Here is a 27,783-nt window from a genome sequence, read left to right as displayed (position 1 = left end):
CAGGCCAGAGAAGCAACTAGACTTCATCAGCAACTGACTTCATTTGCTTTTTAAAAAAAGAAATAATTCTCTAAACGTTGCATGCCGTATAAACCTATATGGCGTAACATTTATTTTTTTGTTTGTTTCTTTTTGTCGGGAAATTCAGCAGCTCTTAGCTTCTGCCTAGCCTCTTTCTCCAGAGGGGAGAAGAAATTCTGCAGTATTGATGGAGGCACCCTTGTCTAAACATTTACATCCTGCAAAAGAGTTATGCTTAGCTCCAGATAAGGGACACCTGATGTCTATCAATCCCTTAATTTGTGATCTAATTTGCAAAAACGTCTTTCTTCATTTGCCGTCTTTGTTTTATTGACTGCTCTCCTCTCTTTCTCTCTGTCTCCCTTCCAGTTCAATGATAAAGCTCAAAACGTCAGTTGTTTCAATCACCTCGTGCAAGCGAACGTGAGGAACAAGAAGAAGTTGAAGGAAGCCGTCTACAAAATCCAGGCAAAAGGAATCACTGACTACAAAAAGGGGTTCAGCTACGCCTTTGAGCAGCTCAATGTAAGGGCTGAAAACATGAGCGTTTTCAATCGGGGTTCTTTCCTATATTGTATAAAGACAAAAAAAACCTGTCTTTTTAACCCGGATGCAGAATTCTAATAACATGAAGAGCCGAGGTGGCGCAGTGGTTAAATGCAGCACTGCAGGCCACTTCAGCTGACTGCTATCTGCAGTTCAGTGGTTCAAATCTCACCGGCTCAAAGGTTGACTCAGCCTTCCATCCTTCCGAGGTGGGTGAAATGAGGACCCGGATTGTTGTTGGGGGCGATATGCTGACTCTGTAAACCGCTTAGAGAGGGCTGAAAGCCCTATGAAGCGGTATATAAGTCTAACTGCTATTGCTATTGCTATCTTTTTCTCCCCCAACAGTACTACGTTGCAATGTGTTTAATATGGTTTATGCAGTTAACAAAATGAAAATATCTAGGCTTAGGGTATGGGTTAAGCCAAGGAAAAGAAAGAAAGGGAGGGAGGGAGGGAGGAAGAAGAAAGAAAGAAAGGAAGGAAGGAAGGGGAAGGAAGGAAGAAAGAGAAGAAAGAGAAGAGAGAAGGAAGGAAGGAAGGAAGGAAGGAAGGAAGGAAGGAAGGAAGGAAAAAGAAAGAGAGGGAGGGAACGAGCAGAAAGGAAGGGAATAAAGAAAGAAAAAGAGAAAGAAAGAAAGAAAAAAGAAGAAGGAAGGAGAAGGAATGAAGGAAGAGAAAAGAGGGAAGGAAGGAAGGAAAAAGAAAGAGGGAGGGAACAAGCAGAAAGGAAGGGAAGAAAGAGAAGAGAGGGAAGGAAGGAAGAACAAAAAGGAAGAAAGAAAAAGGAAGAGAAAGGAGTGAAAGAAAGAAAGAGAAAAAGACAGAAAAAGGAAGAAAGAAAAAGGAAGGAAAAGGAATGAAGAGAAGAGAGAGGGAAGGAAGAAGAAAGAGGGAGGGAGCAGAAAGGAAGAGAGAGAAGAAAGGAAGAACAATAGAAAGGAAGGAAGAAAAAGAAAGGAAGGAAGAGAAAGGAATGAAAGAAAAAAAGAAAGGAAGGGAGAAAGAAGGAAGGAAGGAAAAGCACAGCTCCTTGGTTTTCGAGGGTCCCAGAAAATTCTTAGGGGACCCTGAGGACACACCCAGGCTTCCTTTTATCCACTGATTGATTTAAATGCTTTCTATAGTTGCCCATCTCACCACAGTGTAGCCAAAAGCATCAGGTGCAGGGAATCAAGAACAACACAAGTATGACAGGGCAGTTTCTTCATTGTTGCTTGCCTGGAGACAGGAATCTTGCCAGACTAAAGCACAAATCTGCATAACTGTTAGACATACCAGCTAAGAGCTTACGGAGGGTCTAATTCTCTCCCTGCATATCAAAGGGAGCCATGCTGGGCTTCATCTTTGCTCCGTGGGGAAGTTCCCATCACTCCTGGAACTCTGGTCATAATTTCACCACACTAACCCTACCTGTTGCCTCCTCTTCCCCTACCTGTTGCCTCCCCATACTTTCATCTCGCACCCTCTTTTCCCTTTCCTAATTCTCCTCCTCTCTCCTGTTTTCTGCTCCTGCCACATCTTCTCTTTCTACCTGCTCCTCTCTCCTTTTGGCTGACGCTTCCCAACTCAACATTGTCTTTCCAAGCTTTACTGCATGATAGCCGCACTATGCTTTTTAGCCACTAGAGGGGGTGACGATATTGGAAAAGAAACAGTAGTGCCACAGTGCCCTCTAGTGGCAAAGTAATAAATCAGCACCGATGATGTTACCTAGTTTGAATAACGAAATGTTGGGCCAGAAAACAACCAAGTTCAGAGAGCACCAAGGACCCCCTCAAAAAATTAAATTCCTAGTAAGAAAAAAGAAAAAAGAACCAATTTTATGTGAGTATTAATTTTTAAAACACTGGGGCATGAGATTTTTTTTACAGCAGCTTGAACATGCTTACTAAAAGATATTGCCCATCTGTTGCTCGGCAGACACTGAATTAAAGTTGCATGGCATGGTATTTATAAATTTATAATAAAATATTTGCTTCTGTCCAGTCTAGAATAGAAATGTGGAATAGATGTGGTATGTTACAATAACCAGAATATGTAAGAATTACTAAAAGGAAACGATAGCAAATAAGGTAAAGGTAAAGTTTCTCCTCGCACATATGTGCTAGTTGTTCCCGACTCTAGGGGGCGGTGCTCATCTCCGTTTCAAAGCTGAAGAGCCAGTGCTATCTGAAAACATCTCCGTGGTCATGACTCAATGCCGAAGGCGCACGGAACGCTGTTCCCTTCCCACCAAAGGTGGTTCCTATTTTTCTACTTGCTTTTTTTACGTGCTTTCGAACTGCTAGGTTGGCAGAAGCTGGGACAAGGAACAGGAGCTCACTCTGTTACGCGGCGCTAGGGATTCGAACTGCCGATCTGGCGACCTTTCTGATCGACAAGCTCTGCATCTTAGCCACTGAGCCACCAACGTCCCTTATAAATAACAAATAACAATAATAGATCACGTGACAATGGAATATTGCAATTGCCAAGCTCTCCCCAAATAGGATCACACAATCACGGGTATGTGTGTTCCGCCGTCAGTGCTCTGGAAGTGGTCATAAGTACCTTTGGGGGGGGTTTCCGTTATAGCTTTGAAGAATCACTCAGCAAGAAGTCATTAAGCGAAGGTGGCTTTTATTAAGTCCAGAAGTTCTTTTGAGTCATCCCGATGGGTTCGAAGAAAACGGTTGTATTTGCACATTGCTTTCACAATAGAGGGCCAGGAGGAAAAATGGGTATTTTTAACAAAGCCATTTTAAAAGCAGTTGGAGTTTTTGAAAGGAACTTGGTGGGTGGTGAATTTCTCCCCACTGTCGCTTACATTTTAACAAAAAAAATATTGTTTTTCCTGCAGCGGCTCAATTTAATTTTAAGAACGTTTGCTGGAGGAAAGTGTTAGCTCTGTTACATTTATGCCCGTTGTGATTTCAGAGGCAGGAATTTTCTCTCCCCTTCCTCTGTTTCCTAAACTCTCTGTCAACTGATTGGGCTTGCCTCTTTTTTGGAAAAACTAGAAAAAAGTGGTTTTTTTTTTAAAGTAATAAAGCTTCTAAGAAAGGAATTTAAATCTTCCCTCCCTAATGGCGAAGATTTGTGGGCTTGACAAACTCTGGCTAATGTCAGCTATAATGAGGAAAACCTTCCAACTTGAAAAGGTTGATTTATGGGGTGGCTGGTTGCCACTGATCAAAATTCAGGTTAAGGACCCCAATTTCCCCGAATATAAAACCTCCCTGGATAATAAGCCCAATTGGGCTTTTGAGCGCATGCGCTGAAATAAACCCTCCCCTGAAAATAAGCCCTCCCCGAAAATACTGCAACATAGCAGTAGAAACATTTGTTAAGCGAGTTTTACAAACTTTCTCGCCACAGTTGCTAAATGAAATCACTGCGGTTATCAAGTCTTCAGTTACAAGGTTGTTAAGCGAATTTGACTTCCCCGTTGAGTTGGCTGGTCAGAAAGTTTAGAAGTTTAATAACATTTATATGCCGCCCAATCCCGTAGGACTCCGGGCGGCTGACAATACAATAAATCAAAAAAAAAAGAAAAGAGAAGAAAAGAAAAGAAAAGATAGATTTAAAAAACACACCATGCACTCCATTTCTGAGTGGGGCTGGACCATATTTTGGGGTCAACAGCCCCAGGCCTGCCGGAACAGCCAGGTTTTAGTGGCTTTACGGAAGGCCGAGAGAGTGGGAAGGGTCTGGATCTCTGCGGGAAGATCATTCCACAGGGCTGGGGCAGCTACAGAGAAAGACCTCCCCTGAGGAGTCGCCAACCGGCATTGCCCGGTCGATGGTACCCGGAGGAGGCCCAATCTGTGCGATCTTATAGGTTGTTGGGAGGTATGTGGCAGGAGGCGGTCCCGTAGGTATCCAGGTCCCAAGCCATGTAGGGCTTTAACGGTAATGACCAGCACCTTGAAGCGCGTCCGGAGACCAATGGGGAGCCAGTGCAGCTCGCGGAGGATAGATGTGACATGGGTGTACCTAGGTACACCCGATATCGCTTGCGCGGCCGCATTCTGGACCAATTGTAGTCTCCGAACACTCTTCAGGGGCAGCCCCAAGTAAAGCGCATTACAGTAATCAAGCCTAGAGGTGGCGAGAGCCTGAGTGACCATTTGAAGGGCCTCCCGGTCCAATAGCAATAGCAATAGCAATAGCAGTAGACTTATATACCGCTTCATAGGGCTTTCAGCCCTCTCTAAGCGGTTTACAGAGAGTCAGCATATCGCCCCCAACAATCTGGGTCCTCATTTTACCCACCTCGGAAGGATGGAAGGCTGAATCAACCCTGAGCCGGTGGGATTTGAACCGCTGAACTGCTGATCTAGCAGTAGCCTGCAGTGCTGCATTTAACCACTGCGCCACCTTGGCTCTTGGTTCAGGTAGGGCCGCACCTGGTGCACCAGGCGAACCTGGGCAAAAGTCACAAAGTGGGATGATGTGAGTCCGGGACACTGCAACCGTCATAAATATGAGACAGCTGCTTTGATCATGTGCCCCATGGGGATGTTGCGATGGTCGTAAGTGTGAAAAATGATCAGAAGTCACTTTTCCCAGTGCCGTTGTAACTTTGAATGGTCACTAAATGGACTATTGTTAATCGAGGACTATCTATATAAGAGCCAAGGTGGCGCAGTGGTTAAATGCAGCACTGCAGGCTACTGCTAGATCAGCAGTTCAGCGGTTCAAATCTCACCGGCTCAAGGTTGACTCAGCCTTCCATCCTTCCGAGGTGGGTAAAATGAGGACCCAGATTGTTGGGGGCAATATGCTGACTCTCTGTAAACCGCTTAGAGAGGGCTGAAAGCCCTATGAAGCGGTATATAAGTCTACTGCTATTGCTATTGCTATTGCTATATCACTTCCAAACACAGCTACTGATTTAATACTCGTGGTAGAATGGGAATTGCTGTATACATTAAGCTGTGCCCATTTAGTGGCAATTCAATATTAAGGTCCTAAACCTTTATTTGACCAATAAGCTCTTTCAAGATATTATTTAAATTGGTCATCAATTGAGGTATATAGTTACATTTGGCAAAAAAAAAAAATTCTTTGGCTTTTATTAAATATCTAAAATAGTCCCTTTATTTAAACCATGGTGATTATTCACAGGTTGAATCTTTACAAATTATTTGATTTATTCATGTGTATACAGTGTTTTCTGTATCATCACAGAATCTCGAATGTAAGCAAGTTTTTACCAGGGGTAATTTATAATATTTATGAAGGTGGTTTTTTTAAAAGAAAAAAAATTAGTTTACGCCGTCAGATTTCCAAAAGCACCAGAGCGTGTGTTGAATCCTACGTGCATTTTTTATTTCTACATAAATGTTTTATTTCTGAATCAAGATCATATTGCTGGTTTTATTAACCTAGGGAACGTGTTCGGGGGGGAAAAAATGATGGATAGATAAACAACTTAAAATATTTAAGACTCAATATTTAAAGCTCGTTCGTTTTAATAATCTCGGTCTCGGCAAATTAAAAACTTAATTTTGGTGTATTGACATTTTTGTAGAACCATAAAGCTGTGTTTGCTTCCGAATGGTCTTAGTTATTGAATGAGTGAGTGGATTCCAATTTTATTTATAAATCACATTAGCATCCCCTCTTTCTTCTGTGGAGTTAGTTTGCTGGTCTTATGAATGAAGGCAAATATATGTGTCCCAGGATAATGTTGTGAGATCATACCCAGAGACCACAGATTTACTCTTCCAAGCTTTTGAACTCACGCTGGAGCCCATTTTCAGGGAATTTCTCTCTACTAGAATAAAGGCTTTGGGCTGTTCTGTGAGTCGTATTTATGTGGTTCCTTCCTATTGGCTGATTTGTGTGTTGACGGCTGGTGATTGTTGTTTCCTTGCGCTATCAAGCCCTTTTAAATACTTGATAGGCTGGTGTTAATTCACCATTCCTGTTGGCTGACGAGGGGCCTGTTTCCTAGGCTCCAATCATTTCCCTGGCTATTTTTGTCCCTGCTCGGCCAACAATCTTAGTTAGCTGCAGAATCGAATGTGTTTTCTTGCTCATTGTAATGCGAGACTGCCAATGATTAAGTAGGGGATTAAATGGGGAGGAAGCTAATCACCAGATTGCAGAAACATTAGCGAGCAGCTGGGGAAGGAGACCCAAGCTCATTGGTAGATCAGAGCAATCAAAGTCCCGTCACTTTTTTTACGTGTATGTGATGAATGTTTGCATGTTTAAATGGGTGTGATTCAGAGGTGGTATTCAGCCAGTTCACTTTGGTTCGCCCGAACATGTAGTGAAAATCACGGGTGGGCCTGTCCACCCATCCCAGCTTTATGCCGTCCTATTTAGGCATGTTTCAAGCCACGTGCATGCATGCAAGCTTCATGCGTGATCAAAGCACATGCGTGGATGGGACACGCACACACTCATATTTGCAAACTGGTAGGGAAAGTAAGTGAATACCACTCTGGTGTGATTGTCTTGTCATGATCCCCTTTGTGGTACCTGTTGCCCACTTTGCGTTCATCTTTTACATTTGTAATCCCCCCCCCCACACACACACACATAGACAATTTTCACCAGAGCCTTTAAGCAGAGGTAATAGGGATGTGGTGGCTCAGTGGTTAAGACGTTGAGCTTGTTGATCAGAAAGGAGGGCAGTTTGGCGGTTCAAATCCCCAGCACCACGTAATGGAGTGAGCTCCCGTGACTTGTCCCAGCTTCTGCCAGCCTAGCAGTTCGAAAGCACGTAAAAAATGCAAGTAGAAAAATAGGAACCACCTTTGGTGGGAAGGGAACAGCGTTCCATTGGCCTTCGGAGTTGAGTCATGCTGGTCACATGACCACGGAGATGTCTTCGGACAGCGCTGGCTCTTCGGCTTTGATACGGAAATGAGCACCGCCCCCTAGAGTCGGGAACAACTAGCACATATGTGCAAGGGGAGCCTGTACCTTTTACCTTAAACAGAGGTATCTATACACAATAAGGAAACATGGGAAAAGGTAAGAAGTCTGTTTCTGAAAAAGTCTTGTGTATTGAAATATGTTCTCCAATGGCCCCCCTGACTCCATTGTCATTTATTTCAGGATAGCCAAAGCGTCTTCAGAGCTAACTGCAACAAAATTATAATGTTGTTTACTGATGGAGGGGAAGAAAAGGCTCAGGAGATATTCGAGAAATATAATAACGAGAAGAAGGTAAGATCCTTTGGTTAAATTCTTTTTGGATATTTATTATCTCTAAAATTATTTGCAATTTTAAAAAAAATCAAGAAGACAACACAAATGTTTAGCGTGTGTGAAGTTAGGTGAGGGTATTAAAAAAAAAGGAATGAACAGTTTTGCTCTATTTTAAAATAATATTTTATACATTTTCACATCCCTGTAATATTGAGTAGGATATTTTAGGCCATCATAAATAATAATAAAAAAGAAATGTAGTAATTGAAGGAGAGGACAGAAACTATGTCCCGGTTGGGGTAGAACCAGGTTGATCATCTGGGCTGGGAAGCTAAGCAGGATCTGGTCTGATTCGTTTTTGGATGGGAGACTTTCTGGAAACGCCAAAGCTGTAAGCTACCTTGCAAAGTTGGAAAACGTTCTGAAAGAAGGCTGAAGTCAACTTTCAATTGTTGCCGAGAAAACTGGGAGAAAGCGTCTGTGTGTCACCCGGATTTGAAATTCCAAGGTCTCTTGATTTTCAAAAGATTGTAATGGAGCTCAACGCCACCATTTTGAGTTCTCTGTCCCAAAAAAATATCAAACCCACACTAAGGACACTACACTCAACACCATCTTCACAACCCCATCATTCCTAATGTTGTTAATATGGTGGTAAGATCCCTAACCTAAAGGAGTTGGGAGTTCCTCAACTTCCATTTCACGGCTTGTTGATAGGAGCAGAGAAGAGAGGACACAACGTCTCCTCTCAGCTTTCATCTCTTTTGGAAGGACACTTGATGAAGAATCTTCAAAGTCAACTTCATGAAGTTGGCTATTTTCTAGGTTTTGTTGTTGTTGAAGTTTTGCCTTTCTCTCTTCTTGGACAAGCTTGGCAGCAATCCAGCACAGATAAGCCGTGGCAGCAATCCAGCCTGCCAAGCTCACAATAATGTTCTCTGACATTCGATCCTGCGTTGACTTCTACAAAAAGGGTGTGTGCACAAGCAGTCCTTTTATAGTCTGGAGAGGAGCCTAATGACCACCAGCTGAGTGCAATCCTGTAACTGTGCAACTGTTCCTGACGCCTATTAGCTCTTCGGTGCCGGGCATTCAGGAACAACTTACTGCTGGCGTCCGGCTCACTCTCCCTTGTCTCCTCCCCATTGGTCCAAGGCTCAGGTACCTCCTGGTGGCCAACCAGCCTCTCTGCGCCCTGCTCGGAGTCGGAACCCTGTCCAGGGTCCTCCACATCCTCCAGAGCCGACTCAGAGGGCCCCTCGCTGTCGGAGTCTGGTGGCAGCTCCAACGGCTCCTGCTGGGCCACAACAGGTTTGCCATCACAGTCGTAGGCCATCGATTGATCAGACGGCCAACCAGCTTAAAGAAGGTCAGGGAAGCTCTTCCTTGTAATTGAATTTGAAATGCCAGCTAAGAGATCCGTCACTTTGCAGGCATGTCTTTGCAGGGAAGGGATAATTGCGGGCGCTGACTGCTTGTTCGTGCATTCATTTATTTAATCCACGCTCTGCGCGTAGAATTTTCTACCATCTGTCGAACGATACGGGCTGATTAAAATCCCGTTTCTATCAAGCCCCGTTACGTGAAATAGGCCTGAATTGGCAATAACTCAGCTGTCCGCAAGGCTGTTCAATTCCGCCGATGATATATTGCTTTTTTTTTGTTTATTTTTTTGCAAACATTTGGCGGGAGTCAATTTCGTATTTAAGTTGATTCGACCCGTTGGGAAATGGAAGCCAGTTGTTAAGAGAGAGAGAGAGACGGATCTCACTCTGAAATGAGGTGTGATGTGCCTTTTGGTTCTGTTTTTCAAAAGGCAACACGGACTTTTGTACCAAGAAAAATAGATACTGAGAGGAGCTAAGATTTATTTCAGAAACTGCTCGTTTGAGTTCAAGCGATCAATACAGGGAAGCTATCTGCACCTTCATCCTTAGGGACGTTGTAACTCCCAGTGCTTATTTGAAGGATTCGTTGGTTGGAAAATTAAAATGCTCACACGCAAAGGCATATTTGAGCCGTGGTGGCGCAGTGGTTAGAGTGGAGTACTGCAGAGCTACTTCTGCTGACTGCCGGCTGCCTGCAATTTGGCAGTTCGAATCTCACCAGGCTCAAAGTTGACTCGTCCTTCCGTCCTTCCGAGGTGGGTCAAATGAGGACCCAGATTGTTGGGGGCAAGAGGCTGACTCTGCAAACTGCTTAGAGAGGGCTGTAAGAGCCCTGTGAAGTGGTATAAGTGCTATTGGGAAGGAAGGAAGGAAGGAAGGAAGGAAGGAAGGAAGGAAGGAAGGAAGGAAGGAAGGAAGGACGGACCGTGGTTAGAATGCAGCATTGTAGGCTAATTCTTGCAATTGCCAGGAGTTCGATTCTGACTGGCACAAGGTTGACTCAGCCTTCCATACTTCCATGGTAGTTAAAATGAGGACCCAGATTGTTGGGGACAAGAGGCTGACTCTGTAAACTGCTTAGAGAGGGCTGTAAGAGCCCTGTGAAGTGCTATTGGGAAGGAAGGAGGGGGGGAGGGAGGGAGGGAGGGAGGGAGGGAGGGAAGGAAGGAAGGAAGGAAGGAAGGAAGGAAGGAGCTGTGGTGGCACAGTGGTTAGCATGCTGTATTGCAGGCTAACTCACTGCTCATAGTCAGCAGTTCAATCCTGGCCAACTAAAGATTGATTTAGCCTTCCATCCTTCTGAGGTCAGTAAAATGAGAACCCAGATGGATGGGGGGGGGCACTGAGAGGCACTGGGTTTTATAAATATGAGCATGATAGTGTAGAATAATCATATCCAAGGACCAGTGGTGGGTTTCAAAAAAAAATTTTGGAACCTCTTCTGTAGGTGTGGCCTGCTTTCCGGGTCCACTGGTGGAATCTCTTCTAACCGGTTCGGTAGATTTGACGAACCGGTTCTACCGAATAGGTGCGAACTGGTAGGAACTCACCTCTGAATCAAACCAACCTTCCCTTGAGTGGTCTTCTCAGGATCACACAGCTTGTCATGCCAGTTGGAAGCAGGCCTGCTTAAGGTGGAGGCCAAAGCCCAACTTTTACTGATTAATGATCGGCTTAAATTAAGTTACTTCCCAGTGGACTTCACCTCTCTTAACTTGGATTGACAATTTTCAGTCTAATTGGCACCGGAACGCAGAATCCAAATTACCTCCTCTCGTATTCTCTTTGAATGCCTGATTACCTGCAAGGCTTTAAGAAGTGAGACTTTTTTTTTAAGACAAGGAACTTTACACGGTGAGCTTCAACAGGATCGAGGCAAATTGCCTGATACCACTTACCCCCTGAGGGTCCTTTTTTTAAAAAAAATCTTTTCCAACTAGTTAGGTATTTTATTCATGAAAAGACTGTAGTGCATCTCTTGGCTCACCTAAATCTTTTTTATCTTCACCGGTCTTGTATTATGAAATTCATAAATCCTGATGGGAACCAGATCTGTTTTTATACACAGAGGAGACCATAACAGAGGTGGGTTCCTACCAGTTCGCGCCTATTCGGTAGAACCGGTTCGTCAAATCTACCGAACCGGTTAGAAGAGGTTCCACCAGTGGACCCGGAAAGCAGGCCACACCTACAGAAGAGGTTCCAAAAAAAACCACCACACACACACACACACACACACACACACACAGACTGACAGAGAGCGAGAGAGAGAAAGAAAGGAAGAAATAAAAAAGAAAAAAGAAAGAAAAAGAGTGAGAGAGAGATGAAAGAAGAAAAGAAAAAAGGGACAGAGAGACAAAAGGAAGAAAAGAGAGGGGGGGGGGACACATGGCCGGCAATGTGGAGGATCAGAAGGGTTGGAGAATCATGGGATAAAATCTTCTCAAGGGTAGGAACCACAATAGAGAAGGCCCTTTTCTTAAACCCCTCCTGGTTCTTGATATCAGAACTGTTAATATCCTAACCTGGAAATCATCCTCATCATCTTCTTTTAACGACCCCATCACGCCTTGCGAGGATGGAGTCCGGACAACTGAACGGAACTAGCATTGTGTTTACTGGCCAGATGCTCTTCCTGTCGCCAAAGCGGAGTTTTGTTCGGCAGATAATACTCTCATTGTGCCCAGAGAGAGAAATATCTGCCTCAACCGAGGATCAAACTCACCGCCTCCTGATGGTGAGGTGAGAACTTCACCTGTAGGCCCTCGCACCACTCCCTACCCCAACCTGGAGAGGTTTAGGAAAAACTGAAAGATGGTAAAACATAATAAAGTTTGAGGGATGGGAAAGCTAAGGCTGTGCGTAGAAACAACCAGGAAGTTTTGGAGAATGTCTTTTTTTTAAAATTGCAAATTTTTGAAAAAAAAAAGCTTTTACAAATATTTACCTCCCCTCCCCCACCCTCCCCCCCGAACCCAACCCCCCCAACCTCCCTCCCCCCCAACTTCCCAGAACAAATACAGGGTATAAATCTTTAACAAAGATGTTCTAAAATAAACTTTAAAAAAAGTTAGTATCATCTTTCATTTGAGCTTTAACTCCTCTGTTGTTAGGCTAACTCTAAACAAATTATATCATTCCTTGCTTCTTCAGTCATAAACTATCTGGAATTTCTTAGTCTCATATTTATTTTGAATATAGTCAATCCATCTTCTCCACTCCAGTTTATATCTCTCATTTGAGTGGTCCTTGAGATATGCTGATATTTTAGCCATCTCTGCTAAGTTTGTGACTTTTAATGTCCATTCTTGAATAGTAGGCAAATCTTCCTTCTTCCAGTATTGCGCCACCAACAGTCTTGCTGCCGTTATTAAATACAAAATCAAGTTAGTCTCTGTAACAGTACAATCAGTAGTTATACCTAACAGGAATAACTGAGGGGGAAACTTGATCCTTTTTTAAAGAACATTTTGCATAATCCACCATATTTTTATCCAAAATGCTCTAACCTTTTTACAAGTCCACCATAGATGGTAATATGTAGCATCAACACAATCCCATCTCCAGCATTTAGGTTGTAAATTCGGATACATACAGGCCAGTTTTTTTAAGGATCTAAATGCCCTCTATAAAAACATCTTATAAAAGTTCTCTCTCAAATTTTGGGCTTGTGTGGATTTTACGTTTCTCACCCATATCTTTTCCCATGTATCCAACATTATTGGTTCTTCAAAACTTTGTGCCCAAGAATGTCTTTCACAACTACTTGTCTTCCAGATGGCTTCCCAAAAAAACTTAACTTAGATAACCAAAGGCAATCATTGTGCAAGTAATGTAGTTTGAAGGCTAAATGAGGCTCGCCTTCTATTTAAAAAAAGAAAGAAATAGAAAGTTTTGGTCACTCACTAACAGCTCTTCCACTAGATGGCAGCCATTGTTTAATGATGTTGAAGTATCAAGCTATCGTTTTTTTCCCTCCTGGCACAGTTTATTTTATAACTTATATCCTTTCCTATTAAAGCTCATGAATATGTTCAAAGGATTTTTAGCATTGCTAACAATAAAAATCCAGCCATATTATACTCACACCAGCCATTTAGCTGCTCCTTGTCAAACATACATATATATATTTCTGTTTTAGGTCCGTGTGTTTACATTTTCGGTTGGTCAACATAACTACGATAAAGGACCCATACAGTGGATGGCCTGTGAAAATAAAGGTATTGTGGGTTTATATACGCATGGATAAGTACTTTACAACAAGCCACAGTTTATATTTATTTATGACTAGCCGATAGTCCTCCCGTTGCCTGGGTATTTATTTGTAGGGGGGAAACGTCCAGACCCAAACATAATTTCTAATGTTGGATTTTCCTCCTTGCCAGAGGGAGCCCCCTTGTGGAGTACTGTGAAGCCATTTCCATGGCAACTCCGCTGCCCTGTACGGTAGAAACCATTTTACGGCAGTACAGTAGAAGCCGTTTTACGGCACGACAGGCTGAATCTTAACAGAACACACACCTGAGGGGTGTTAGGGGTGTCTTACCTCCCCGCCCCACAGTATTTTTTCTCCACACACACACACACACACACACAGAGGGAGGGGGAGAGGGAGAGAGAGAGAGAGAGATAATGTTGCTGCTTAATGCCTTCTGATTCTTTTAAGCCTATAAAGGAGAACATTTGTAATTCAGGGCTGAAATGTAAAAAGAGAGCAAACTCCACTCCTTGCTAATACTGATGAGGTTACCTAGTTGGGTAATGAAACGTCTGCCAGAAAGCCCAGAGAGAGCACCAAGGTAAAACAACATTTTAATCTTAAGAACAGTGGGATATTAATAAAGCAGGTAGCAAAATATGGAAAACCCATATTTTCCTCTTGTGTATAAAATCAGATTTATATCCTTGTAGCTTTATTCATTTACTATTTATGAACTTCATGTAGTCTTATTACTTCTATATCCTTTCTCTTGGAGTAGAGTAGAGTGGAGTGGAGTGGAATAGAATATAGAATATAGAATATAGAATATAGAATATAGAATATAGAATATAGAATATAGAATATAGAATATAGAATATAGAATATAGAATATAGAATATAGAATATAGAATATAGAATATAGAATATAGAATATAGAATATAGAATATAGAATATAGAATATAGAATATAGAATATAGAATATAGAATAATATAGAATATAGAATAATATAGAATATAGAATACAGAATACAGAATACAGAATACAGAATACAGAATACAGAATACAGAATACAGAATACAGAATATAGAATATAGAATATAGAATATAGAATATAGAATATAGAATAATATAGAATATAGAATACAGAATACAAATGGAATAGAATATAGAATATAGAATATAGAATATTATAGAATACAGAATACAGAATACAGAATACAGAATACAGAATAATATAGAATACAGAATACAGAATACAGAATACAGAATACAGAATACAGAATACAGAATACAGAATACAGAATAATATAGAATAATATAGAATATAGAATACAGAATATAGAATACAGAATACAGAATACAGAATATAGAATAAGAATAAGAACAGAACAGAATTCTTTATTGGCCAAATGTGATTGGACACACAAGGAATTTGTCTTTGGTGCAGATGCTCTCAGTGGACATAAAAAGACAAGATACATTCATCAAGAATCCTACGATACAACACTTAATAGATAGTCACAGGGTACAAATAAGCATCCAGGAAACAATCAATATCAATATAAATCGTAAGGATACAAGCAACAAAGTTATAGTCATACAGTCATAAGTGGGAGGAGATGGGTGATGGGAACGATGAGAAGATTAATAGTAATAGTAACGCAGCCTTAGTGAATAGTTTGACAGTGGTGAGGGAATTAGTTGTTTAGCAGAGGGATGGCGTTTGGGAAAAAAAATGTTCTTGTGTCTAGTTGTCTTGGTGTGCGGTGCTCTATAGCATCGTTTTGAGGGTAGGAGTTGAAACAATTTATGTCCAGGATGCAAGGGGGTCTGTAGATATTCTTAAGAATATAAATGCTTGCATCATCAAAGGTACATTTTTACACATTTTATTCATGTAAAGACGCACACTTATAATTTATTGTAAATTATTGCCAATTTACTGGGAGATCTTTTGAACATAGAAATCATGGCACACCACTTGGATATTTGTGTGGCCACTACAGAAGAAGAGTAATGAAACAATTGTCAATAGGAAAGAGAAAAAAAGTATAGGAAAAAATCATCAGGAAATGTACATCAGCGATCTTTAAATGTATGTGACTTCTGAATTTGAATTTCGTGATTTCTTTTGCTGTTCACTCCATGTTCATAGCCATAATATTTCTAGGGTTTCATCTGAAAATCCGTATTTCATTAAAACTCAGATTTCTGCATTAAATTTTCTATTTCAGGTTATTATTATGAAATCCCTTCCATTGGTGCCATAAGAATAAACACACAGGTATGTCTGTATTTTGGCAATCATTTCTTAATTGGGAATGCCAGTTCTAAAGTGGAAGAAATTGAAATTTACCCATATACTATAGCGCAGGGGACTTCAACTCCCAGAGTTCCTCAGGCAGCTGACTGAGGAATTCTGGGAGTTGAAGTCTACACATCTTAAAAGTTGCCAAGGTTGGAGACCCCTACAATAGCTAATTTAAAAAAAAACTCATAGAAAGAATTGTTGAGGGAAAGGTGCTAATCCATTGATTTTGATAGAAACTGATCATTAGAAAATGTACAGTATGTGGGACTTCAAATGCCTTTATTTTTTGCATCCTTGGTAGCAACGTACCCTTGGTAAATCAGAATGTAAGGATGAAGGAAGGAAGGAAGGAGATAGATAGATAGATAGATAGATAGATAGATAGATAGATAGATAGAAGGAGGGCGGGAAGGAAGGAAGGAAGGAAGGAAGGAATAAAGGAAGGAAGGCCATATCGTTGCAGATCTGTGTCAAATTGTTGCTCAGTGGTATTCAGAAGTGGCATTCAGCAGGTTCTGACCAGTTCTGGAGAACCGGCAGCGGAAATTTTGAGTAGTTCAGAGAACCGGCAAATACCACCTGTGGCTGGCCCCGCCCCATCTATTCTCTGCCTCCCAAGTCGCAGCTGATCAGGAGGGAATGGAGATTTTGCAGTATCCTTCCCCTTGCCACGCCCACCAAGCCACGCCCACCAAGCCATGCCACACCCACCAAGCCATGCCACACCCACCAAGCCATGCCACGCCCACCAAGCCACACCCACAGAACCGGTAGTAAAAAACGAAATTGAATCCCACCACTGGGATAAACATAATGTGTACGTCATGAAGGGTGCATTTTCCATGCTTTTATTTACATGTAAATAACTTGTACTTTACTGCAAATTACATTTAATTGGGAGGGCTTTGGAATGTAGAAATCATGGCACGCAGCTGAGGTTTTTGTATGACCAATCTATCTCCAATTCTCTCTGCTTATCCTATAATATTGGTCAGTGTTGTTCGGTGCCAATTAAATGGCACTACTTAGGGGATCCCCAAAGTGAGATAAACATTGTGCAAAAATGTAGAGGAAGAAAAAATTAACAATTGTCGATCAGAAAGAGAGAAAAAAAGTCTGGATGGCGGGAGACAGCAAAACAGAAGGGAAAGAAACGGAGAGAAATCACGAAGGACAAAGACCCACAGATATAACAATGATGTGTCTGTCTCTCACCCAATCCCTGTTTTGTTTTTAAACAGGAATATTTGGATGTTTTGGGGAGACCCATGGTGATGGCGAAGCAAAAAGCCAAACAAGTCCAGTGGACCAACGTTTATTTGGATGCTCTGGTATGTGCCATGTGGGTATTTTGGTCAGAAAATTGTTAGAAATGAAATGATTCATTGCACTAAAATGTTGTGGTGGAAAAATCTCACTGGTGGTGACACAGTTGAAAGGAATTTCTTTAGCCAATAGAGATAGAGATAGAGATATAGAGAGATAAAGAGATAAAGAGTAGATGGATGGATGGATGGATGGATGGATGGATGGATGGATGGATGGATGGATGGATACGCATGGATAGATAGGTAGTTGGATGGATGGAGGTAGGGACGAATAGGGCTGGATAGATAGATAGATAGATAGATAGATAGATAGATAGATAGATAGATAGATAGATAGATAGATAGATAGATAGATTAGATATAGGTATAGGTATAGGTATAGGTATAGGTATAGATATAGATATAGATATAGATATAGATATAGATATAGATATAGATATAGATATAGATATAGATATAGATATAGATATAGATATAGATATAGATATAGATATGGATTGATAGGGATGGATAGAGAGAAAGAGGGATAGATAGATAGATAGATAGATAGATAGATAGATAGATAGATAGATAGATAGATAGATAGATGTAGGTAGATAGGTAGGTAGGTAGGGATAGAGAGGGGGAAAGAGAGAGGTGGATAGGGATGGATGGATGGATGGATGGATGGATGGATAGATAGATAGATAGATAGATAGATAGATAGATAGATAGATAGATAGATAGATAGATAGATAGATAGGGAGACAGAGAGGGATGGATAGATAATAGAAAGATAGAGATAGATAGATAGATAGATAGATAGATAGATAGATAGATAGATAGATAGATAGATAGATGATAGATAGATAGATAGAGACAGAATGAGAGAGACAGAGACAGAGAGGGATGGATAGATGATAGAAAGATAGAAAGCTAGATAGAAAGAAAGAAAGAAAGAAAGAAAGAAAGAAAGATAGAAAGATAGATGATATAGATTTGCTAAAGATTAGAGATACTAAGGAAGAATTTTCAATTCATATAAGAAGAAATAAGAATCACATCTGCATTTTCACAGTGATATGCTCCTAACCCGTTACAACCCTCGCATTTTTTTGAGATGGGGAAAAAGCTGTGACAGCTAATCCTCAACTTACAACAGTTCATTTAGTGACCATTCAGAGTTCCAACAGCACTGAAAAAAAAAGGGACTTAGGACTGCTCTTCACACTTATCAACCTTTGCAGCATTCCTGTGGTCATGTGATCAGAACTCAAACGCTCGGCAACTGGCATGTACTTATGACGGGGTTACGTGATCCCCTTTTGCAGCCTTCTGACAAGCAGAGTTCATGGAGAAGCCGGATTCACTTAACAACCTTATTATTAACTTAACCAACCTGGTTATTCCACTTAACAACGTTGGCTAGAAAGATTTCAACACGGGGCAAAACTTATTTAACACGTGTCTTGCTTGGCAAACATAAATCTTTGCCCCCATTGTGGTCATGTCAAGGACTGCCTGTAACCAGTAGGCCTTTATCCATTGTAAAAATCTTTTTCTTCTCTTAGAAATCCAGCACTGTTTTGAATCTGAGAAATAACATACTTTTTTTCTTTCTTTCTCTTGTGTTTGATAGTAAAAAAAAATATTGAAGAATTTGCTTTATGATTTAATCTCCAGACCTCTTTATCATCTCTGTGGCACTTTTAAGCAATTGGTGTAGTTGGAGACCGCGATGAAATATATTGGAAATAATTTCATAGCAGAATAACAGAGAGTTGGAAGGGACCTTGGAGGTCTTCTAGTCCAACCCCTTGTTCAGGCAGGAGACCCTATATCATTTCAGACAAATGGCTGTCTAGTCCAGGGGGAGTCAACCTTTTTATACCTACAGCCCACTTTTGCATCTCTGTTAGTAGTAAAATTTTCTAACCGCCCACCGGTTCCACAGTAACGGTGATTTATACGTGGCACGTCAAAACCGTGCTCCACTAAAGCGCGCCCGATTAAACCGCGTCGCTGACGTCATCAGCAGGGCGACAACAGCGACCGCGGAGAAAAAAGGGCGCTTTAAATAGCGCTTTGAAAGCAAGCCAATTCAAGTTAAGGTAAGGGTTAGGTTTAGGGTTAGGTTTAGGTTTAGGGTTAGGGTTAGGGTTAGGTTAAGGGTTAGGGTTAGGGTTAGGTTTAGGTTTAGGGTTAGGTTAAGGGTTAGGATTAGGTTTAGCGTTAGGTTAAGGGTTATGTTTAGGGTTAGGGTTAGGGTTAGGGGGGTTAGGTTTAGGTTTAGGGGTTAATTTTAGCTTTAGCGTTTACAGCGTGCTTTTTTCGTCGCACTGTGATGACGTCAGCTACGCGGTTTCGTCGAGCACGCTTTAGTCGAACACGGTTTTGTGGTGGAACCGATTTATAAAGTAGGGAAGTCAATTAAATTAAAAGAAAGGAAAGTGCTTTGGTATCGGACAAAACCCCTACCGCCCACCATGAAAGCTGGAACGCCCACAAGTGGACGGTAGGGACCAGGTCGTCTATCACTGGTCTAATCTCTTCTTAAAAGCCTCCAGGGATGGAGCACCCACAACCTCTGGTGGCAAGGAGTTCCACTGGCCAATTGTTCTCCCTGCCAGGAAATTTCTCCTTGGTTCTAGGTTGCTCCTCTCCTTGATTAGTCCCCCATTGCTTTTGTTCGAACGACTCTGCAGACCAACTTAGCAGAAAGTTTTGGCTCTACATATTTAATATTGTGTAATATATTTATTTTTTCATCCAATGCCTGAACTGATTTGCAGCCAAGCCTCATTTTCTTCGGCTTTGCTGAAGGCAGGACGACCTCACATCCCCCTGGTTGTTTAGTTGTCCCTAATGTGAAATGTGTCAGATGCGTAACCGTGCAGGAAACGACGCCGATTCACAAGACAGGTTGCGAGGAATTGCAAGCGCAGCTATCGAAACCTTTGCCACCGAAAGATATGATAACATTGACGGAGGCATTTAAACCCGACAGGAGTTATTGTAATATATGAATTGCTGCGCCACCAGCTGAATTTCCACCTCTTCCTTCTTGGCTTTACAATTTAATGCCTCTTTAATTTTTTTTCAACGTGCTCCGTCCATCCAGAGCCAATGCTATCGGATAGGTCAGCCTTTTGCATCATTATAGTTCCGATGCTCAAAAGTTCAACGACCATCGTGTCTTGGTTAGTGATGAAGAACTTACTGGAAATGTCTCTGGAGAAAATTCATATCTTGCCAACACATCCTGTACTTAAATGTCAGCAAGGAGAGGAGGAGGGGGGGGAAAGAACACCAGCAAAAATCATTCTGTCCTCCTGATCTTATTTCCCTCCCCCCCTCTTATTTTCTTTTTCTTTTTAAATGTTTTGTATAGCTATTTAATTTATACTTGTCAGAAAAGGTAGTTGCAAAATATCTTTTTGTTCAAGTCTATTTTTTTTTTGCAAATGATTTTTTTAAAAAGATAGGATTTAGCACTTCTTCTCCATGGCAGTTTGTAGAGTATTTTTTTTTTAAATAGTTTTTATTGAACGTTTTTACCTTTAAAAACAGAAAACGAACAACAAATACAGAAAAAAATAAGACAGACATAACAATATAAAACAGTTTTACAGCCTTCTGTATCGGCACACCTGTTTAGCTTTTGTAGTTCCCTATTCAACATTGCCTTCCTATCAGTTTTAACATCTGTTTAGCATCCCCCTATGATTTCCAAAGAAAAGGAATATTTATTTGATCCTCGGCACTGAAAAGCGGATTAAATGATATAAAATAAGTTGGAGAACGTGTTCTATGGTCGACCCAGTGCTGAGGATTGACTTTGGGGGCTGAAGACAAAAGTGTGTTTTTCTCAGAGGTAACGGCACACACGTCTATCCCCCTGGAGTGTTGAAATAATGTTTTCTGATTAGATAGATGAGGAGGTGATAAGCCAAGGGAAATCATCAGAGCCACCAAAAAGTATTTTGCACATGTGATGTGACACCCAGAAAAATACAGCATCCAAAGAAGAGGAGGAGGAGGAGGAGGAGGAGGAGAGGGAGGGGGAGGAGGAGGAGGAGGAGGAGACACACAGAGAGAGAGAGATAGATCTGATTGATAATCAGATAGATAGATAGATAGATAGATAGATAGATAGATAGATAGATAGATAGATGATAGATAGATAGATAGATGATAGATGATAGATGATAGATGATAGATGATAGATGATAGATGATAGATGATAGATGATAGATGATAGATAGATATAGATGATTGATTGATTGATAGATAATAGATTTGATTAATAGTGAGTGTGTGTGTGTGTGTGAGAGAGAGAGAGAGAGAGAGAGAGAGAGAGAGAGAGAGAGAGAGAGAGAGAGAAAGAGAAAGAGAGAGAGATGATTGATGATACAGACAGATAGGAACATCTGATAGGGATGATACAGAGATGATATAGATAGGTAGGTAGGTAGAAAGAGGAGGGCTGGATAGGGAGAGAGATTGATAGAGGGAGGGTGGATGGATAGGGAAGGATAGATAGATGATATATATATATATAGATAGATAGATAGATAGATAGATAGATAGATAGATAGATAGATAGATAGATAGACAGACAGACAGACAGACAGACAGACAGACAGACAGACAGACATAGAGAGATAGAGAGATAGAAAGATAGCTATAGAAATAAGATGATAGATAGATAGATAGATAGATAGATAGATAGATAGATAGATAGATAGATAGATAGATAGATAGAGCGAGGTGATTGATTGATAGTCAGATAGAGATAGAGATAGAGAGAATTGATAGATCGACAGACAGATAGACAGAGCCGATGGATGGATGGATGGATGGATGGATGGATGGATGGATGGATAGATAGATAGATAGATGTATACAGAGACAGACTGTCTGTCTGTCTGACTGATTGACTGATTTTTCTGGAGACCGCAGAGTGTGGTGGGGGGCTGGTTTAACCCTCCAAGATGACAGATGTCGTATGCAGAACGCCAGGCCTTCGTTATAGTGCCCCATTCATGCTCCCACAGATTGTGGAAACTGCTGTTTGTTTCCTACATTAAAAAACGTTCCACATTATTTCACAGTTTATTCACAAATGACATTTTGGGAACGGCGTTTTGAATGGGGACTTCCATGTTCATGATGACGTTTTGTTTCCACTATAAAACGGTTCTCTCTCTGATCGCTTTCTAGGAACTTGGGTTGGTTATTACGGGAACCTTGCCCGTCTTCAACCTCACCAAAGATCAAAAGAACAATCAGGTAAGCCCCCTCACGCAATCCTGGCGTGACGTCAAGCTTCCGTTTCCAACGGTTAAGTAGTCTGACAAGTTGAAATGGAAACCAGTTCATCCTCTCTGCCATGAGCTTGCAATGCTATGCGCCTGTCAAGCGCCAGGGAAACCAGGAGATTCCGGCAGTTCAAATGAGTTATATAGACTTATTGCAAGCTTGAGTTCTCACAAGAATCTGGCCAACTAACAGTCAAGGGAAAAGAGCGGGAGATAAGAAAGGCATTCAAGGTGAGATGGACTTAAACCTCTTTTGGGCACCCAGGGACTCATGATTGATGACGTGTTTGACCCCTCCCATCTCCTACTGCCCGAGGGCCAGATGCGTCACACACTGGCCACGCCCATGCCCAGTTTAGCCGGGGGGTGGGGGGGAGAGTGCTGATACTTCACATGATGCTGCCATGACGCTGTGAGTTTGGCACCCCTGTCCTACAGCATCTCTGTGCAGAAATAAATCCACAAGGATAGATGAGACTTAACTTAGAGGCTGCAGTTAGTGTATTTCTCAACCCAAATGGACTGTGAACAAGTTTACAACATTTGATTTGGAAATCATGTCAGTAGATTCGTACCTGCAGTCTGTTTGCTGTGGATGACCAGGAAATAGCTTCCAGGTTTTGTTTGTTTATCTTTGTGTGTTTGAGAGAGAGAGAGAGAGAAATGTGTTGGCAACCCCCTTTAGATTGTTTATGATACTCTGAGTATCTTGGAGTTACTTTCTGGAGACTGGGAAAAGGCCACAACTAAATATCAATGAAGATATTCTCATTGTGAATGACCCACAATGAGACGAGATGCCTGGATATACAGAGGGTTTCTTCCTTCCTTCCTTCCTTCCTTCCTTCCTTCCTTCCTTCCTTCCTTCCTTCCTTCCTGCCTGCCTGCCTGCCTGCCTGCCTGCCTGCCTGCCTGCCTGCTTGCTTGCTTGCTTGCTTTCTCTCCTCCTCTCTCTTCCTCCCTCCCCCTTTCTTTCTTTCTTTCTTTCTTTCTTTCTCCTCCTCTCTCTTCCACCCTCCCCCTTTCTTTCTTTCTTTCTTTCTTTCTCTCCTCTTCCTCTCTCTTTCTTTCTTTCTTTCTTTCTTTCTCTCCTCATCTCTCTTCCTCCCTCTTTCTTTCTTTCTTTCTTTCTTTCTTTTTTCCTCCTTCCTTCTTTCTTTCTCTCCTCCTCTCTCTCTTCCTCCCTCCCCCTTTCTTTCTTTCTTTCTTTCTCTCCTCTTCCTCCCTCTTTCTTTCTTTCTTTCTTTCTTTCTCTCCTCTTCCACCCTCTTTCTTTCTCTCCTCATTATTCCTCCCTCTTTCTTTCTTTCTTTTTTCTTTCTTCTTCCTTCCTTCTTTCTTTCTTTCTCTCCTACTCTCTCTCTTCCTCTCTCCCGCTTTCTTCTTTCTTTCTCTCCTCTTCCCTCTCTCCCCCTTCCTTCCTTTCTTTTTTCTTTCTCTTTTCCCTCCCTCCCTCTTTCTTTCTTTCCTTCTTTCTTTCTTTCTATCTCTCCTCTTCCCTCCATCTCTCCCTTCCTTCCTTCCTTCCTTCCTTCCTTCCTTCCTTTCTTTGTCAGGAGACGCATACATGCTGTACACTATCAAAGTAAAAGTAAGGCTTTCACGAGTCTTCAAACGGTGTTAATTACTCGCCGTGTAAAATGTATACACTGCAGGAGGAGGAGTCAACTCATTAACATCTGGAACACGTTAATTTCTTCTTAATTATCTTTGACCTCCTCCGAAGAGAAATTTGGCTTTACTCATTCAGCTTGCATTGAATCACCTGAAAATAAATCTGTTTGTTTGTTTGTTGACCAGAACCAGCTGATCCTTGGCGTAATGGGAGTTGACGTGTCTCTGGAAGAAATTAAAAAGGTCACCCCTCGTTTTACTGTAAGTTTCCTCTATCATCTGTTTCTTTTTTTTAACTTCTGCAGTAGCTTGGATCCTCTTCAAGTTTCCTTCCAGTCTATCTAGTTCCACTGCCTGGAAGTCAAGGGAGAAAAAAAAAATAATGGTTTCCCCTTTCCCCAATTTTTGCGGACATGGCTTCTTTCTTTAAGGAATAAACACAAGGCCTACCAATGTTCTAGTCCCTTGTAGGGGGACTTGGAGGTGATGGCTCTGGGCCACAGCTTTGAAAACCAGAAGATAGAGACAAAAGGAGCGATTAACCTCATTGTCCTCTGCTTTCTGCTTCCTTTACAGCCGAAGCTTTCGACTAAGCATTATTTCAACACATAAGCAATCTCAACTTTTGGATCCAAAGGATGACACCCTTTAAATAATATGTCACATTTATATGAATAGGGAGTCACGGGTTTATTTTTCCCCGTAGGAATCACGTTGGAACAAAACAGAATTAGCTTCATTTCCAGGATTATTTCATCGTCTTTTTTTCTGGGGCGATAGTAAGTGATTGAGATGCAGTGGCTCAGTGGCTAAGGCACAGAGCTTGTCGACCAGAAAGGTCGGCTAATCGGCAGTTCGAATCCCTAGCGCCGGGTAGCGGAATGAGCTCCCGTTCCTTGTCCCAGTTTCTGCCAACCTAGCAGTTCGAAAGCACGTAAAAATGCAAGGAGAAAAATAGGAACCACCTTTGGTGGGAAGGGAACAGCATTCCATGCACCTTCGGCGTTGAGTTATGCCGGCCACGTGACCACGGAGACATCTTCGGACAGCGCTGGCTCTTCGGCTTTGAAACGGAGATGAGCGCCGCCCCCTAGAGTCTGGAACGACTAGCACCTATGTGCCAGGGGAACCTTTACCTATAGTGAATGATATTAGAACATGCTGAAATGTTTTGCTGCCATATTTTTTTTTTAATTCCCAGTTGGGCCATCTCTGGATAGGTCCAGCGTGGCTGAGGATTATAGACCTTGTGATTTGCAAAAAAAAGTTGCGTCAATTGAATGTTAATGTTTAAGCAATGTCTCAATTCCATAGTCAGTACGGGCAGCCCTCAACATGCAACCACAACGCCCCCCCCAAATTTCTGTGGCTAAGCAAGAAAATTAAGGGAATCCTGTCAGCTGCCAAGGGTCTGAATTTCGATCATGTGAATCTGATAGATGCTGCAACGGTCATACGTGTGAAAAATGGTCATATATCCCTTTTTTCTGGTTCTGTTGTAACTTGGAACGGCCATTAAGCAAACTGTTGTAATCCCCAAAGATCTTCCGTTTCCCTGGTAACTGTCGGGTCTCCGAAAGATGCCCTCATTAACTTATGAGCCTCGAGCCAAGTTTCAAGGGAAATCCAGTCAGATCTGACCTCACTTTCTGCATGGTTTAGTGTGCCCAGCTTTTCTGAAATGCAACTATTTCATTTCTTCTCCTTAACAGCTGTGCCCCAACGGTTATTATTTTGCCATTGATCCCAATGGTTATGTGCTGCTTCATCCAAATCTTCAACCAAAGGTATGGGATATCTTCTGGTTGCCATTTATTTCAATTTCTGTTGTTGTTTTGCAGAAAGGCATTTGATAAGGTTGGTAATCCCCAAAGATCTTCTGTTTCCCTGGTAACCCGTCAGGTTTCCGAAAGATGCCCTCATTAACTTATGAGCCTCGAGCCAAGTTTCAAAGGAAATCCAGTCAGATCTGACCTCACGTAAATTACGGCTGAACTTTCCCCCTGTTTACCTCCCTCCCCTCAGTCTGTGTCATAAATCACATTATCCAACAAGGTGCTCCAGCAGGCTGTGGAATTGCACGCCTCACAAGGCTCCTGTGGTAATCTGAGATCCGTGGAATGCACTCCCCCCCCCCTTTCCTCACATGGCAACTTGATAAGAGGCATGAAAATCCTTTGTGAGTTGACAGTAACCTTTGGTGCACGTTGCTTTGATTTTAGACTCTGAAGCGAAATGTCCCTCTTTCTGTTTGCTAAAACGGACAAATGCGGAAGGTTAAAAACCCTACTAAGGACTTCCGTGCGCGAAGTAGCTGAAATCACGTTAGGATATTGCTTCGATTTCAAGATCTCAAGGAAGACTGTTTTGCAGTTCTTCAGTTCGCTCTCCATTTTCTTTGGTTGATGGCCCAATACCTTCTTTTTCATTTTATTTTATTTTAAATCTTTTTTACGTCCACGCTGAATCTGAATCTTGAAATGCGCATGTCCATTTGCCTGTCCAAAAACTGAACCTAGTTTTTGACGCCTCCTCTTTTACTCTCTCCGCTTAATGTACCTGGAGTTATTATGCAGACGGCCTTACATCTTTAGTAAACTCTGCAGTGCCTTATTTATATTCACGCTTCATGGGGTGTTTTTTTTGACTTGACTGAGTAGTTTTTAAACTCAAAAACATGTACAATACAAGGAGCTTTTTTTATTTATAGCCTGTGTGTAGCTTTTATTCCCCAAACAGCAAATTATCACTGTTCTTGACAAGCTTTTGAAACATGACCTAATTTTTTTTTTTTATCCCCTGCCTTCAAAATTCAGAGCAAAACACAGTTCTGCAACTGGTTTGTTTGGCTTACAAGCAATTTACATCAACTTCTGTTTATCTTTTTTTTTAAAAAAAAAAAATTTCTCACTCGGTTTAATAGTACTTACATCCAAGCCATTGTGGTAATCCAGAGGTCCTTTTCTCTCTCTCTTGAAACTATTATTGGAATAAAACCCTAATCCTAAAATTTCTGGTGGGGTGAAAACCCTTTATTAAACTGAATGATCTGCTTTGTGGCTTGAGCTATTAAAATATAGTTATGTAGTTATAGAAATACAGCCACGATTCCTTGAGCTGGCACGCTGGGCTGTGTTGTAAAATAGACATCCTTTTGCTTATTTATTTTTTTGATTTGGATGTCTTAAATTTGATCTCATCGTGCAGGACAGGAGACTCCCGTCCACGATATCAGCTCAGATCTTTTGAAACAGGGAATTATTTTAAAATAAACTCTAGCCCGGGAGATTTTCAAAATAGGGTTGGAAGCGGCGCACGGCTTCACGAACAGAAGGGGGGGATGGAATGAAAGACCCTTGTGGTTGTGTTGGTTTCAACGGCACCCCCACTTGTAGCAAAGAACCCAGCGAAAGTGCCCTCAGGAAATGAAACAATGCAGAGATGCCAAGCAGAACCAATATTTTACAAATTACTGTGAAACTGAAGGAAAGTATTAAGGGCCAAGGTGGCGCAGTGGTTAAATGCAGCACTGCAGGCTACTGCTAGATCAGCAGGTCAGCGGTTCAAATCTCACCGGCTCAGGGTTGACTCAGCCTTCCATCCTTCCGAGGTGGGTAAAATGAGGACCCAGATTGTTGGGGGCAATATGCTGACTCTCTGTAAACCGCTTAGAGAGGCCTGAAAGGACTATGAAGCGGTATATAAGTCTACTGCTATTGCTATTGCTATATTATTTGGTAACCAGCTAGTGATTCTTGCTAGTTGGTAATTTAGTAGAGAAATATCCCGATCCCGGCTCCTCTCTTTCTGTTGAATAGCCAGTCAACGGGATTTTAGGGTTGAAAATGGGGTTTTGGTTGTGCGTTGATGGATAGAAGCGCACAAAGAGAGGAAGCGCACAATCACACTTGTAAGCCTCC

General features: G+C 41.7%; 1 protein-coding gene across 1 annotated transcript in view; it reads left to right on the top strand.

Annotated features, from left to right (window-relative positions):
* The window catches only part of CACNA2D1 (calcium voltage-gated channel auxiliary subunit alpha2delta 1), an 88,073-nt gene that overhangs the window by 7,709 nt on the left and 52,581 nt on the right, over positions 1–27,783 (top strand). Inside the window, exons 3-10 of the mRNA XM_087722359.1 lie at positions 391–546; positions 7,627–7,737; positions 13,249–13,327; positions 15,545–15,594; positions 16,863–16,952; positions 22,152–22,220; positions 24,050–24,124; positions 25,576–25,650. Of these exons, the coding sequence (XP_087578485.1) occupies positions 391–546; positions 7,627–7,737; positions 13,249–13,327; positions 15,545–15,594; positions 16,863–16,952; positions 22,152–22,220; positions 24,050–24,124; positions 25,576–25,650 (705 nt within the window). The remainder of the gene's footprint in view (positions 1–390; positions 547–7,626; positions 7,738–13,248; positions 13,328–15,544; positions 15,595–16,862; positions 16,953–22,151; positions 22,221–24,049; positions 24,125–25,575; positions 25,651–27,783) is intronic.

This window comes from Thamnophis sirtalis, unplaced genomic scaffold (assembly GCF_051295495.1).
Source record: "Thamnophis sirtalis isolate CommonGarterSnake01/CBP01778 unplaced genomic scaffold, rThaSir2_p1.2 scaffold_9, whole genome shotgun sequence".
Taxonomy (NCBI): domain Eukaryota; kingdom Metazoa; phylum Chordata; class Lepidosauria; order Squamata; family Natricidae; genus Thamnophis; species Thamnophis sirtalis.
The sequence above is the reverse complement of the archived record's forward strand: the minus strand, read 5'-3'. Positions and strand labels throughout refer to the sequence as shown.